Below are 14,915 nucleotides of genomic sequence, written 5' to 3'. Positions count from 1 at the left end.
AAATTAGACATTACTTAGATTGACTTGTTTTTCATGACAGTCACTAAAATCTGTGTATGCATGAAAAACAACTCAGAGTTTTATTCTGACAGCAGCCCATTTTTTTTGATTACATAATTGATATAAAACATGGTGGCAGGCCCATTAGTAAAAGACGTACCAAATGTTATGAGCACTATCCATGGTGCTGCTCTTACTGCATGCCACGGAGCAGTAACAGTCACTTCCTCAGTAAAATCCCAGAGTCCTCTCTGTTGCCACCAGCGGATAACCAGGTAGCACCACAGCCAGGCACCCCACTAACTCTGGTTAATGGCATTATTCTGTATGCACAATATACTAACTCTGTCCTGTTTCTACAGAGTGCTAAGTCTTACAAAAAAACTGTTTGCAGAACAATGGCAGTGTATAGAAGAGATAGCATATTCTTCAGTTTAGAGGGATGGCAGACTTACTGTAAATATGTATCAACTTGATTAAATTATTTTAACAAATGGCAAATAAATTTTGTACAATGGACAGAACTTCTCTACAATGCTTTGTAATTAACAAAGTATACAGATGGGACAAAGTAAATACTATAAAAAGTACTTTCAAGTAATTCAATCACAACAACAAACACTGCTACAGAGGTGGGCCATATTGTCAGCTACAAAAGAGGTCTGACATTAAGCACTTTGATATGTAATGACTGTACAAAACTTTGCAGGGGTCAAATCATCTGTATCAAGTACAACATGACGTAATATGTCAAGGAAGGCAGACTAGAAAACCATGAAAACACACTGTACCAGAGACAAACTTGTTGCCAAAACTGTGCACTTGCTTGTGCTTCCTTAGGTTAAATCAGTACAATGCTAAGCATTAAGCTCTTTGGAGAAACTTATTATGACCCATTTTTAATCCCTAAACAAAGCACTACCCCAGGTTTTTCTGCTACCATTTTGACAATGCAACAAAAATGCTAGGTAATAAGATGAAAGATATTGTAAATATATTTTACATACATTTTAATTGGATTTTCGACATGTGTGGGAGTTTCTTAAGTGAATAAAAGCCAAACAATGCAGCTGCCAAGCTAATCTTTGTCTCTCTTTTAATTCAACCTCCTGTAGATATCGGCCAATTACCACAAATTTGTGCAAAGGGGACTGGATATAAACAAAAAAAGATTACTACCCAATTCAAACTGCGTTTTATTTGACTTTTAAATTCGCATTTTACACCCCCCAATCAGGCCAAATCAAAATTTTAATTTATTTTTCATAATAACATTGATTCCAATATTTTTAATTTAAAAATACCCAATAAAAACCCAACATGAGTGGATTCATATCAAGGACGATGTTATTTTTTACTTTTACTGCTTTTATAGTTCGGTACACTTAGCATCTCCCTGGTAGGACCACTTCTGCTCCCCTCCTCTCTCAGGCAGTAGAGCCGCTGTAGGACTCCTACACAAGGCTCACTGCTCTAACATCCGCGTCTGATCCCACCATATCTATGACGATTCGTGTCCGGGTTTACACAGTGGCGCACATCCTGCTTACCAACGCGTGGAGCCACAAGCGTGCATGGCTGCGAAAGATGCGCTGAGTGTAGGCTTCAGTGCATAGTGCTCTGCTCCATGCATCTTTCAACCCCAAGGCACTGCATTAGCACCGCACCGCTCAGAGTATTAAGCCACGCTTCTCGTTTTCGTCAGAGGCCCGAATGCTTGAGGATCGATGCGTGAACAACTGTTGGTGCAGGGATGCATTTATAGCACGGAACTCCCCTTTTGTGTGGAGAGAAAGCGATAGTGAGAAAGGGGAGCACATTCAGCACAATGGACAGAGTCAGAGAGAGGGGGTGACTGAATTCACACATTTCAGCACCATGGACAGAGTCATCAACTGATGTTTTTTTTTTTTCTCCCTCTCTCTCTTTTTTGGGAAGGAGTGAGCAAACGGTGACTCTGTTATGTTCACTCAGCTTTCCCGAGGGACCCGCCTTACAGTAAGCTACCCAGAAAAACTACAAGCAACAAGAACAGTTGCATCTCCCTTGTTCGGCATCTGCCTCACTTGCAAGTTCACACTCATGCACGGAAGGTGATGTCACTGAGCAATCTCAGTATTTTGCAATAAACACAACATAAATGTGGATACAATACGGCGTATAGCCTAATAGGCTAAAAGACAACACGATATTTAGTTATCTCATGTCTCACATAAGCATTCCACTTAATGTAGTGGTTGGTGGTCAGCTTGAAAACGTGTTGATTTATAAAACTAAAGTTAAGTTGAATGCTCTCTCTAGTACTGCTCTGCATCACGCTCAAGAAGTTCCATACATTTACACTAAGAGCTGCCCAGTCCAGACTTCAGCTGGGAGCTCCTGAGCAACTCTGCTGGAGCAGTGGGGTTAAGTGCCTTGCTCAGGGACAGCTAGATGAGTTGGCTGACGGGTGTCTAAAGAGCGAACGGAGAGAGACAACCCCACCCACATTTTCCACCTCGCCCCCGTGGATTCGAACCACTAACCTTCCCGTCACGATCACCTGGGTTTAAAGAAACCAGGAGACCCCCATGTGCCCCTGAGTAACTTGCAGTTTTGGTTCTCCTTTAAATTTCCTGTGTGGCTGGGTACTACATCTTCCACTACCATCATCACCAGCAGCGCTGCTTCTTGATGTTGTGGTCGAGAATACGCATGCGCCCGGCATTGGAATTACTGCACTGGCAAGAATAAGTTGGACCTCGTCTGTCTTCACTAAAAGAAAAATACAAATAACATAAGTATGGCAGTGTTCAAAATAAGAAGAATGGGGTGTTTTTGCGTCTGGTTGCTCCCTCTCGTAGTGACTGTGGTGTGCGCCCAAAGGTAAGTGAGAGAGTCGAAGGATGCTTCACTCATTTGTTCTTAGTGTGACTGTTACAGACGGCATGGAAAATACTTGGGCACTTCATGGTCCAAGAATGTCTCGTATTTAAATCTGCTGTGCAACCTTTCTCTCGTTTTCTTCCATAGTGTCGGTGACCCTAGCAATATGTCTTTGGTTAAAGAAACGGTGGATAGACTGTTGAAAGGTTATGATATACGATTGAGGCCAGATTTCGGAGGTAAATGAACTCGTATTATGACCAACTATGTTCGAGTTTGCTCCTTGTCAGCCCGTATAATAGTACAGTGTTGAAATGGCTACGTAGCCTAATCCACGATAACGAAATTGTCTTTGCAATTTCGGAAAGTAAAAGAGACGTTTAATATCGGCGTCTTCCACAGTCTATGGCATGTTATATGATACAGTCGAACAAAATGTGTCAAAACCCCCCAGAGTAGCGACATAATAGGATAACACATTAGTGATGTGGTTGAAGAATGACTGTGGACGATAAAATACTCCAGCTCATTTATTTGAATGAAAGACCTCTACAGTAAAAGAAAAAAAAGGTGGCTGTCAACTCCCAGTGCACGTCTGTTGGAATTTTAAACAAATGTTGCCCATTCTTGTATATATTCATGTTCCAATTTAGGTGTTCACTGCGACGGAAACATGTTTAGGGCTAGGTGATTTAATGTCAACAACTTTTAGGGGAATTACCAGCACTTTTACCGCAGCTCAGCGCGTCTAATCCCATCCGGAATGAACACTGTAAACTATTATCCGGCTGACAACAGCTAAATTCACAAGTGTTAATATGTGTTTTCATCACCAACATTATTAAACGTTTCTCTTAAAATATGTCAGTGAATCATACAGGCTGAATCTGATGTACAGTATCTATTGCTTACCGTTATTTTTATCTATTCTAGGTCCTCCTGTTGGAGTGGGAATGAATATAGACATAGCCAGCATAGACATGGTATCAGAAGTCAATATGGTAAGTAGGCCATTATCACCTAAACTTTGACAATGGGTGACCATTCTGGGCTAATGATCCCTGCTAAGCATAAACCTATGAGGGGGGATACCCTCCCAAACTACCTGGGGAACCCCCCTCTTAATGCAGGTCTGTGTAACTGTGTCTTTTCAACCTCTCTGGGTTTTTTGAAATTGACTGACATAGATGGTTGCTTTGTTTTTGGTCTCATAAGGTAATTGCTGATTAATTTGCTGAACAGGCACAAAGACAAGCATCACCAACTTCACAAAATCAATGATTTCGGGAAATGCTCTGTCTTATAGAGAACGTTATAGTATTAGCCCAAGTCTCAATTATTTCACACTGACATATATGTTGCTTCATGACAAATGTTTTAGATTGTCTGTTATGGCTGGTGTATAATGCTTAACTAGAAATAGTGACAGTGGAAGAACTTGAGAGCTGTGGATATGGGAAGTGGAGATTATTGAGTTTTGCTTCATACAAGTGCACCTCCTAGTGATGAAATGTTAGAACTGCACCTCAGTTTACAAGGAAACTGGAGGCTGCATTTTATCATCATGAGAGGTCACTCATGACACTGATACAGTTGACAAGGTGAGCAAAAAATTATAGTTATATGCATGAAATTTTGATAGGTCTACTGTAATTTTTTGTAGCTTTGTTTCTTTCTGTGGTTGACCTCTGTTTATTTACAATTTCTCTTACCTTTCGCATAGTTGCTGCCTGCTGTTACATTTGTTTTGGTGTTGCTAGCTGTGATATGAGTCATATTGTGATCACAGGGAATGGTTACACACTGGAATATTTTTGGCAGCAGCACCCAAAGGCTGTTGCTCATGTTGTTATCTTTTGCTCCTGTAGACTATGTTGATGTGTAGAGATGAGATGAGAGAACAGATGATGTCTATTTGTATGTATTTACCCAGAAGACCTGCACAACCTTAGGCACATGCATGCACACACACACAAACACACACACACACACACGCACACGCACACGCACACAAGCACACACACACACACAAGCACACACTTACACAATGCAGGTCGACAGAGCCCTCCACAGTGGCCTTGAATCCATAATTAAAGGCATGTTTTCCCTCTGTAACCGACACAAGATCTTGAAATCTGCCTTACATTGTGTTTGTGCATTTGTGTGTCCATGCGAAAGAGTGCTTGCAAGTAGAGTATGTCTATTGTAAGTGTGGACATTGGATACATTTCCAGGAATTAAATACTTAAGTATTATGTAAGATGTAATTTGTGTCTACATCCTAATCACCTAATGCATAAGATACATTTCATCCAAGGTATGTATAGCTTTTCTAAGCAGAAAGGAAGGTAGTGATTTTGTTATGGTAAATTACCACACAATTGTGTATAGGCAACAAATAATATGATAACAATAATAGTAGATATTTGGGGTATTGGATCTTTTTAGATACCATGGAGCAGATAGTTAAATCTAAAAGACAGAGGTCACAAGCAAGATTTGTAGCCGGGGCGTTGCACCACGTAATAACAAAACATAATGATATACAGTAGTACATGTCTTATGACTGAGCCAACAGGACACTCCAACGTTTGTTGTGCTTTGTTTATTATTTCCTCTGCTATCATCTCCTCTGGGCTACAACTCTCTGGAAAAAAGTAGAGTATATCCCAGCTGCATTACTCCTAACCATAAGTGCATCAGGGCCAGGGCTTATATCCACACACACCCACACACATGGCCAAATAAAAGAAATCCCACTTTCCATCCAAACACACAAAGTCACTGCCGCACAGCTTTTTTGATCATCCTATTCCTTTGTCAGCTTTTGCCCACTAAACACCCTCTACTGTGAAAGGGGAGTCATTACCACCTAACCCATTGGACTTTCATGAAAATAAGAGGCCACATGTGTGCGTAATGGTTTCGGCATCTTTGATCTGCTCCCCTTCCTATAAATGTAACCACTTTCCAGGATAGCAGCTGGTGTAGAAGCACTTTCCTTTCTTCCATTTCCTCTCCCCCATCTGGCTTTCTGTCTGCCACTTATTTTGGTGTGGGGATAGAGCCACCCTGTGTCTTTTCTTTAGAGAGCAGATGAGAAACAGGGTTGAGGATAATGGAGATATGTCACTGAGGGATGTATCCAACAGTGTCCTATTAGCCATTATGGCAGAGTGGGAGACCCATGCTTTGTTATTAAAAATATATTCTTCTATCAGCCACAACTGCTCTCTCATTAAAAGCAGGGACTTGACCGTGTGATAACATAGTATATATATTTGATTTCTCTAGAGGAGCCATTAAAATAAGGAACTGCAAAGAGGTTTGTCTTAAACCATCTGTTTTAGCAATGTCTTACTGATGTCACAGAGCCGAGCCCCATTTAGAAACAACACAGGCCTTTAGCTCACTTTAGATGAGTCACCAAACTAAGTAAAGCCTTCAAGTGTGAGTGGCCCAGAGGACATGAAGTCCTCTCCAGTATTTTGTCGTGTAAGCAGTTCTAATGACCCAAAACCCCCATCCTACCTTTTCTTAGTTACAGACAAGCCTCTAGATCATGTCAGCAACCAATGACTGTTTAGATCTTTTACGAGTAAAACTGTTCACCAACAGCTGGCTTTACTGAGTCATATACCATGTAGAAAACTACATTACATGTCACTTAGGCCCGGAGCCAGACATGGAATGAGGAGGCTGTGGCTGGTGTTCATTATACATCCATGAAAGGTCACTTGTTACTGGGCGTCAAGGCCAAAGTGCCAAACCTTCGAGGGAAAAAAGGGATAGGATATGACTGTGTAAGAGCTAGGAGTCAAAATTGTCACCTCTGTATGTATGTGACAAAGAGAGAGACAAAGATAGATAGGAGAGATAGCTCTTACATTAACAATTTGAGAGCCAGAAGCGGTGCTGGTGTTGGAGAGAAGGTCATGTACCTAGTGCTGCTGAGGGTTCATTCTGCGTGACTCAGAGGTAGACGTACGGAGAGGGACACACACTGAATACCAATGTCATATTAGACATTCAACCCAAGGCAAGTGGCTTAGCATGCCTTAATTTATGCACTGCTCAAAGGAAGAACGGAAAATAGGTACAGTACGCTATGGAGGAGTTGGTTGGTTTCTTTATTTGTCCTTCCTTCCAGCAATTCTCCTTTGTGCTCTTTCTTCCATTGCCATTTAATTCTCAATATTTGCTCTTGGTTGAGCTCCTGAGCACTTCAATCCTAAGCCAACAGCTTTCACAGGGGAATAAATACTCATGTCTGAGGATGAACTAAAGTTCTTCTCCTCCTCCAAAAGGCAGAAATACAATTATTAATGCACATAAAGGTCAAGAGGAGCTTATTGAGTGTTGGAGAAGGACTGGAATTCAGAGCCTCTCTGATGGGATGTTGTTGGCTTCAAGAAAAAAAGATCATTGCTTGCTATTTGATAAAAGGAAAGGAAGGTTCTGGAAGCACTTCTCTGCTATTGCATATTGTTTTGTCCGGACCTGAGAGCTTTAAAATGATATTAAGTCTGCATCTGTAGTTGTGCCTAGATCTATGTCATAGCAGTCTTCAATATTCTATTGCTGATGTGGGCAGAATTTATGAGCAGTAGACATCAGCCAAAATAGTTAGTCATATGATTTAAATAGATTTTCATGGCACAGATTTAAACATGTTACGCCCAGTTTGTAATGGCAATGGTGAGGGAAATATCACCTTAATCAGCTCATTATAATGTCAATGATACAAAATCCATAGATGGACGATATAACTAATCTTTTAAGATGATGGATGCAACTTAATGTTGTGTTCTTGAAAGGATACAGTGACATTATTGTCTCTTTTGTCTGGCTGGGTTTCACCAAAATTGTGCATAAGGGTTGATCACTGCAGTCTTTGTCAGTACTCAAATTGTCTCTAAACTCCTGCTCCTTGATGGTTGCATAGTATCTAATGAGTGTGTTGTGGCAATATGTGACGATTCACACAGTGAAACACATCCCAATTGTGGGGAGAAATTAACGTTTTGTCCTATTGTAAAACAAACTGTCAAAATATTAAATTTATCTCCACACTCAAGATCATAACAAGTTAATGAGCAAAAAGGGATTGACCTTGGTCCCCAGATGTAATCCTGGGTGATATAGCATTAAGTAGGCAACTACAGTTTAAGATATGATTGTAATCCACAGAGCTGTAGATGGTTGATTTGGGTATTGTTTTGCACACATAGAAGCTGCAAACACAAATGAGAACACTAAAACAGTTTGCTTTGGAAATGTGCAACAGTTAATCATACCAATCACATTCTTCAGTTGGCTGTAAATGGTAATCACAGTACTCAAAACTGCTACATTAAAAGTTGTAGTTACTGTAGTCCTTTGGAGTGACTATTGCTGGGTCTCTTTTCTTATTCACAGTCTATTTTATGCCTGCTACCATATAAGGCAGAAATGGACATACTTGTACACTTAGGATGTCTCTAGTGTGAATGTACACTCTCTCTCTCTGTCTTTCATGTACATACACACGTTCACAAATCCTAATCCATTGCTATTCTCCAGTCATGCTACTTCATAAACTGGTATGTTAACGTAGCCTCCAGGAAAGTAGCTGTTTGACTTACGTAACAGACAGCAGAGACAAACTCAACTAGGGTTTAGCAAGGATTTGACTTGGTGTGGTAATAGAGAGAGCTGGAGCGAACATAATGCATGAAGAAACCCAAGCTCTAATGATAATACTGTTGATTATCTGTTTTTACTGCTTAGGATAGATGATACATCGGTGTGACTTAAAATTTTCATTAAAAATCTGCTTAAACAGGATAGCAGTTGACTTATGGTGCAGTTCACTAAAGAAGAGACCTCATTGGAATTTTAATAACTGCATGTGAAAAGTTGAAGAAAACAATAGACAATTTAGGCATTAAGAACACAATTGCCATTTTTAAGATTAGATGACTGGTTAACCATATACGTCCTTTTAGCAGGGGCAATTTGATATAATCCCTATAATGACTCTGTCACTAGGATGTAAAACAGTACACAGTAAAACAGTTACACAAGACCAATCTCACAATCTCAGAGGCGTTGACTGGATGCAAGCATGAACACTATTACATTGTATCATATGTTGAAATAACTTTTACACTTTAAGCATTATCGGATATTTTATTTTTATTTGTTGCCACTCGTGGGCAGTAGAACTACCTGAAAATGCAACTTATTATCACCTACCAAAGTTGATATGGCAAATGTGTTAGCAAACAGTTGCCAAATTACACATCAGACAGACACAAAGCAACATTAGCATTCATTTGGAGTCCTGTTTCTGGCCACCCAATTAATGTAAATCCAATAATTACTCTTCCTTTAGCCCTGTTTTAAAATTCATCAAGTCCTGAGGGAAATATCAGTCTCTTTAGCTGCCAAATGCTCCTCTATGTTCACCAGTGACTTACTGTGTCAGTTTGCAGTATGGTGCTGGGTAGATGGTATCCACTGGGTTTATCAGAGGTTTCTGCTGAAAAAAACTGCATGCTGATGCTTGAAAAAGGTTAGCTGGTAGTGGTGAGACTGAACCAAAACGTTAAATGTGGGTCATAGAACCATGATCTGTTTAGCTGAGGTAAAGTGCAGATAATTCTCTGTGGGTTTATTATTACATGTATGAGCGACACCTTTAATGTTATATTTAGTCATTTGACCTATTGCTAAGATATTGTTGTGCTTTTGATTTATTGGTTTTGTTTGTTATTTATTACTACTGGCTGTAAACCAAATTGTCCTGTGGGGATAATAAAGATACCTTGGACCTTGAGATAAAACATGTTTATAGTAGGCTACAGCTTTAATCAGACTACTTAAGGACACAATATGTTGATTTTTTCTACGTTTAATAAGTCTACTATTGGATTACGATGAGAAATAGTGAAGTTAGCATTGCGAACAAGTTAGTGATTTGCCTATACCCACCAAGTCCTGCTTGGCCACTGTGTATACTGTATAGGTCATGTGAATAGAAGCACACTGACCCTCATTTATGAAACGTGTGTATGACCTAAAACAGGCGTAGGATGGGCATATGCCGATTCCTACGCAAAGCAAGGCATTTATCAATTTGAACGTGAGCATAGGCTGCGATAAAATCTCTATATCTATAATCTACTATACACGGCAGAAAAAGTCTGCAACAGTGTTTTAGCCTGTGGGGTTCTGCACAACATCTCACAGGAAAACAGGGTGCCATAAATGTAGTGATGGAGCCAGATGACCCAATGCCCAGAGAGCAGTGTCCAGCACAGCCCCAACTGGGCTATATGAATGAGACAGGATATTATTCCTCGCTTTTAAAAGGTATAGTGTTATGTTTGGCAATGATACTCAGAGGAAACATGACAACATTTTTATTTATTCTTCAGGTTTTCATTTCTCTTTTAAAGTGTCGTTAATGGCCATAGTGAACGATTTATTTCTGCCATTGACCGACATATTTCGGCTTGTTTTTCCAGCCCCTCTGACAGGAGATAGGGTCGGGGTGGTTGTCCAGCATGGGGGGCGGAGGACACGCCCTCTCCCTCACAGCTGTTGCCTGGCTCTGACTCATGAAAAAAACACAAGTAAAATAAAAGACCTATATTTATTTATTTAAATATAGGTACACCATATAGGCCTAAGATATTGCAATATAAGCCTGTATATTACTATTAGGACTATAGCATACATGTGTCAAGGATGTAAGTAAACTTCAGCTGGCGTCCGATTTACTACGGCAACACTGTTGACCGCATCAGTGATCTCTTTCCATTCCACATTCTTTCTACAGCCTTTAATACCAGTTTTCAGGCTGCCAAATAGTACACACGTTGGTGTAAATGAACTTGAGACATCAGGGTTTCAATCGCCACCTCCGAAAAGTGCCGCTTCTTACTTCTGGCGATTACGTCTCGCCATGTCGTAAATTGTAGGGGCAAGGCCTCAAAACCGAGAATATATTGTGGCGTCATATTTAAATTACAATTGTTTCCAGCCGCTGCATTTATCAACGTACGACCATTCTTACGCTCTGATTGGTGTGATACGAACGTTTCATGAATCACACATGAAGCCTGTCGTAAGATGATTTCTGCGCTCATATCTGTGCTGGTTTCTACGTTAGGTTGATAAATGAGGGCCATTGTATGGTGATATCCACCATGAGTTAGTGTATTTGGTAGGTTATGGAAGTAACGTGACTTTTTGTCTTAATTGTAAATTAATCAAATGCTCTATGTAGTAGCTCTCCATTCCCTCAAAGTATTCACTGCCTTCATATCTAATTCCAGCTGCCGTGGGCGTCAGCAGAACAAATATTAGGTCTGATACTAATTATCTAGGTGACGGTAGTTTATTTTTTAATCATACCATTAGTATTTGTTGGTAACATTTATTTTATGGACTGTCTATTTTAGTCCTTTATTTATTAGGCTTTGATGCTACATTTATCAACAGATTCAGCAAAAAAAGAGAAAAACATGCACAGAAGCTGTATATATATATATATATTACTGTACAAACGAATACAGAAAATACAGCAAGTGTGTGCAGAGGAAAGTCCCTAGGGATGTTGAAGGAAACGAAGGAGGAGTGGATGAATTGTGTGAGTGGAGTGCTGAAACAACCCATGCCCCAACTTGCATTATCCATACTGGTAGGTTTAGATACATGTGCCTCCCTATAGAGTTGTAATAATCCATTTAGATTACACTCTGTGCCACTTGAATGCAGTAAAAGGACAGACATCAAGTGGGTTGTTTGTATACTGAAAAAAGGATGGTTTTGTCACGAGTGACATATTGGTAGGTGTTTACGCATTAGCAGAACCAATTAACTGATGGTGGTTGCTGTGTTGCTGTGATGATGGTGATCAGTATGATAAAATGAAGAAGGAAAGAAGACTTTTTTTCCTTCCACCTCATAAGGAGGATGATAAACAAGCAAAAAAAACTAGGATAAATGTAAAAGCAACAACAAAGTGGCATTATATAGCCCCCTCTAATGTTAGGAACTGTACATTACACAATAGATCAGTGTGAACACCCGTCTCTGCCACTGGAATGCTGATAAATTCAGGAAACAACATTCATTGCTCTTAGCATGGGCACAGCCATAAGCCTTGGCATTTTGTTGTGTGTACTTCATAGCACATTTTCAATTTCCCGGTGACTTGGATGTGAGTTCAACATTAAAAAACGTGAATGTACAAGAATTAGGGCTGTCAAAATAACGCAGATTAATCCATTCCATATTGACGTTTGACCCGAAGCCGTCCTAGCCACCATTGGACTGTAAAATGAAGGAGGGAGACGAGAATGTGCTGCCTGGATCATTGATTGGAACATTTACTTGTAAAAATCTTCTTCCTGCCAACCCTGGCTACCAAAATCTGGTGCCACTGATATGTCTGCGCTTCTCTCTGAGACGATACAGGCAACACAAACACCGCTGCACGTGACGCTAGTTAACACTATACTCGACAGCAGCTAATGTTAGCCTACCGCTAGCTAGTAGCTGGATTAAAAACGGTTAAAATGCTGACAGCTAACGCTAAACGGTGTAAAGTTTGACTGTGTTTTACTGTAGAGGATTCAACACTGGTATGTAACAATCTGTAGCTGCCGTCGGAAAAACAACACAGAGGGTGCGTTCATTGAAACTGGTAAACTACAGCTTCGTGGTGCATTTGAAATTATTGTAAATGTCCTTTTCCCATCTGGTGGTTGTTTTTGTCGTTCTTTTTATTGTTATACATTACTATTGAATCATTTAATTTTGACCATATGGCCTTAGCAATAAACAAGCCGTTCTTTAATGTCACCAACTGTTGTTTAGTACCCTTTTTTTTCCTTTCTTAAAAAGTATCGGTTCAGGCACCGTTAATTATGTATGCGATTAATTTCGATTAATTAATCACAGAGTATGTAATTAATTAGATTACATTTTTTAATCGATTGACAGCCCTAACAAGAATAGATAGAAGAATGAAATGTAGGAATGTTTCAGCCTGTGAGTCAGTCAAGTGTTCTTACCTCCACCAAAGAGGTTATGTGTTTCGTTAACATTGTACAATAGGGCATTTGTGCTGCATTCATGTGTTCTCAATAATTGGAAAAAATAACGATCATTGTCCATGGCTCACCTGATCTGTTTACTTTGCTCTTTGTTGTCATGCAAATAATTGAAACATCTATCAATGTGTTTCATAAATGGTCTGAGCAATAAAATACAACAGGTCTTCTTTGTAGCGTCCATGTTGTTTCCACATTAAGACTTAAGGCTCATGGAATACCAAAGTCGGAAGAACGACTTCCCAACTCAGGAAATGGCACCATCAAAGAGCATGTGTATGCACCATTGGCCTTGTTGAGTCTGCACAAGTCTGTGCCATTCTAGTTGTCAAAACAACTTTAGGCAGTTGAACTGACTGTAACTTGCCTATTGGTAATATTTTCTATAATAATATAATAATACTTCGGAGCCACAACATAGGAGGCTTTTTCAATTAGTATATCTTATTCCTCTGTGCGCAATACCTCCATTGTTGTTCAAAAACTATTTCAACATATAAATGAGCCACTCCAGGGGACACGTTTCTTCATTACAATGAACATGAGTACTGCAGTTTAAAGTATATCCTATACACTGTCCTGCTGCCACAAATACTCACTAGGGCAACACATTTGTAACTACAGCTGAAAATAGTTTCCATGCACTATTTGAGTAGCATTTGCTAAACACTACAGTGCCCAGCTGAAATTATAAATAATACGTCTGCACCCCTTTTGAAAAATGTACTTCTTCAGTGTAGGAATGAATGAGCTTGGGGCTGGGTTTCACAGAAAAAAGTATTGAGAGATCAGAAAATATTAAAAAATTGTTGAGTTTGGTCTTTTTCTGGAATATGTCAAATAGAAATAAATAGAAAAAACCCTAGCCTTATCCCTTAAGATAAATGACAACAAACATTGGAACATTTCCCTGAAGTAATAATGATCAGCCCAGATTTACCAAAATAGTGATCAAGGAGGTAATTAAGTATTTACTTGCTCAATAGACAGCCTAACAGTTGGAAAAAAAGTCAATCAGATATAGCAAACAAATAGGCAGTCAATCAAAAGGCAGGCAGGTGCACATATAGGTAGAGACAGGGAAAACAGAACAGTAAGGCAACAAGACAACACATGCAGTCTGGAACAGTCTAACTGTGAGCTACCCTCAAAATGCACTGGAACTATGTACAGATGAGGTGTGACTGGGTGAGCAGGTGACTGAGTTAGGTGTCTAGCAGGACCAGGGAAACTCAAGAGCAACAGCTGGCGGGCAGCTGAGAAATGGCGCATCTGAAAGAGGTTAGAAGAATTGAGAAAACAGGTAATAGTGGGGAGGAAATAGAGGCTGAGGAGGGAGGAGAGGTAGACGGAGCAGCTGTCGCCGTGACAAGATTACCTCTGGTTTTTATGCAGTCAAAATCTCAGAAGCTGTGTGTACAAAGATGTCTGGGGAAATGGTGACTGAAGCGTTAGGCAGCCATTATTTCTTTTCTCACTGCAGAGATCTCTTTAAATCTCATCAGTAGTCTGTACAACAGGTTTCAGCAGTTGCCCAAACATTGGCTTTTCATTCATTGAATACTCTTTAAATGTACTTTTCCTCCATCCAGCAGTGTGCAGCCTTGCCACACTGTCTCTTATATTTCTATGTCCCTGGATTGTTCTCATTGTTTGCTTTGCTTCTCCAACTCTTTTTCTGTCTAACTTCATGCAGATATTTATGATACTTTATATTTTATCTAGTGCCACCAGTTGGGAAAAATTATTATGTATCCAGCAACTTTGGATTGGATTTTGGATGGATTGCCAGAAAATATAATACAGATGTTCATATTACCCACAGAATGAATTTTAATAACTTTATTGATCTAGCACCATCATTTGGTCACAATCTTTGGTTACGATCAAATACCTGCAAAACAAATGACATTCCCATTAGTATTAGTTGTACTTTGTGTATAG

General features: G+C 39.7%; 1 protein-coding gene across 2 annotated transcripts in view; it reads left to right on the top strand.

Moving 5' to 3' along the window:
- The first annotated feature begins 2,782 nt into the window (after positions 1-2,782).
- gabrb2b (gamma-aminobutyric acid type A receptor subunit beta2b) overlaps positions 2,783-14,915 on the top strand; it is a 68,072-nt gene continuing 55,939 nt past the window's right edge. The window contains exons 1-3 of one of the 2 annotated variants that reach the window (XM_078266377.1): positions 2,783-2,865; positions 3,013-3,104; positions 3,799-3,866. In XM_078266377.1, the coding sequence (XP_078122503.1) occupies positions 2,783-2,865; positions 3,013-3,104; positions 3,799-3,866 (243 nt within the window). The remainder of the gene's footprint in view (positions 2,866-3,012; positions 3,105-3,798; positions 3,867-14,915) is intronic. The other variant, XM_078266378.1, reaches the window with a different exon arrangement.

Source organism: Sander vitreus, chromosome 13, assembly GCF_031162955.1.
Source record: "Sander vitreus isolate 19-12246 chromosome 13, sanVit1, whole genome shotgun sequence".
Classification (NCBI taxonomy): Eukaryota; Metazoa; Chordata; class Actinopteri; order Perciformes; family Percidae; genus Sander; species Sander vitreus.
This window is presented reverse-complemented; position numbering and strand designations above follow the sequence as displayed.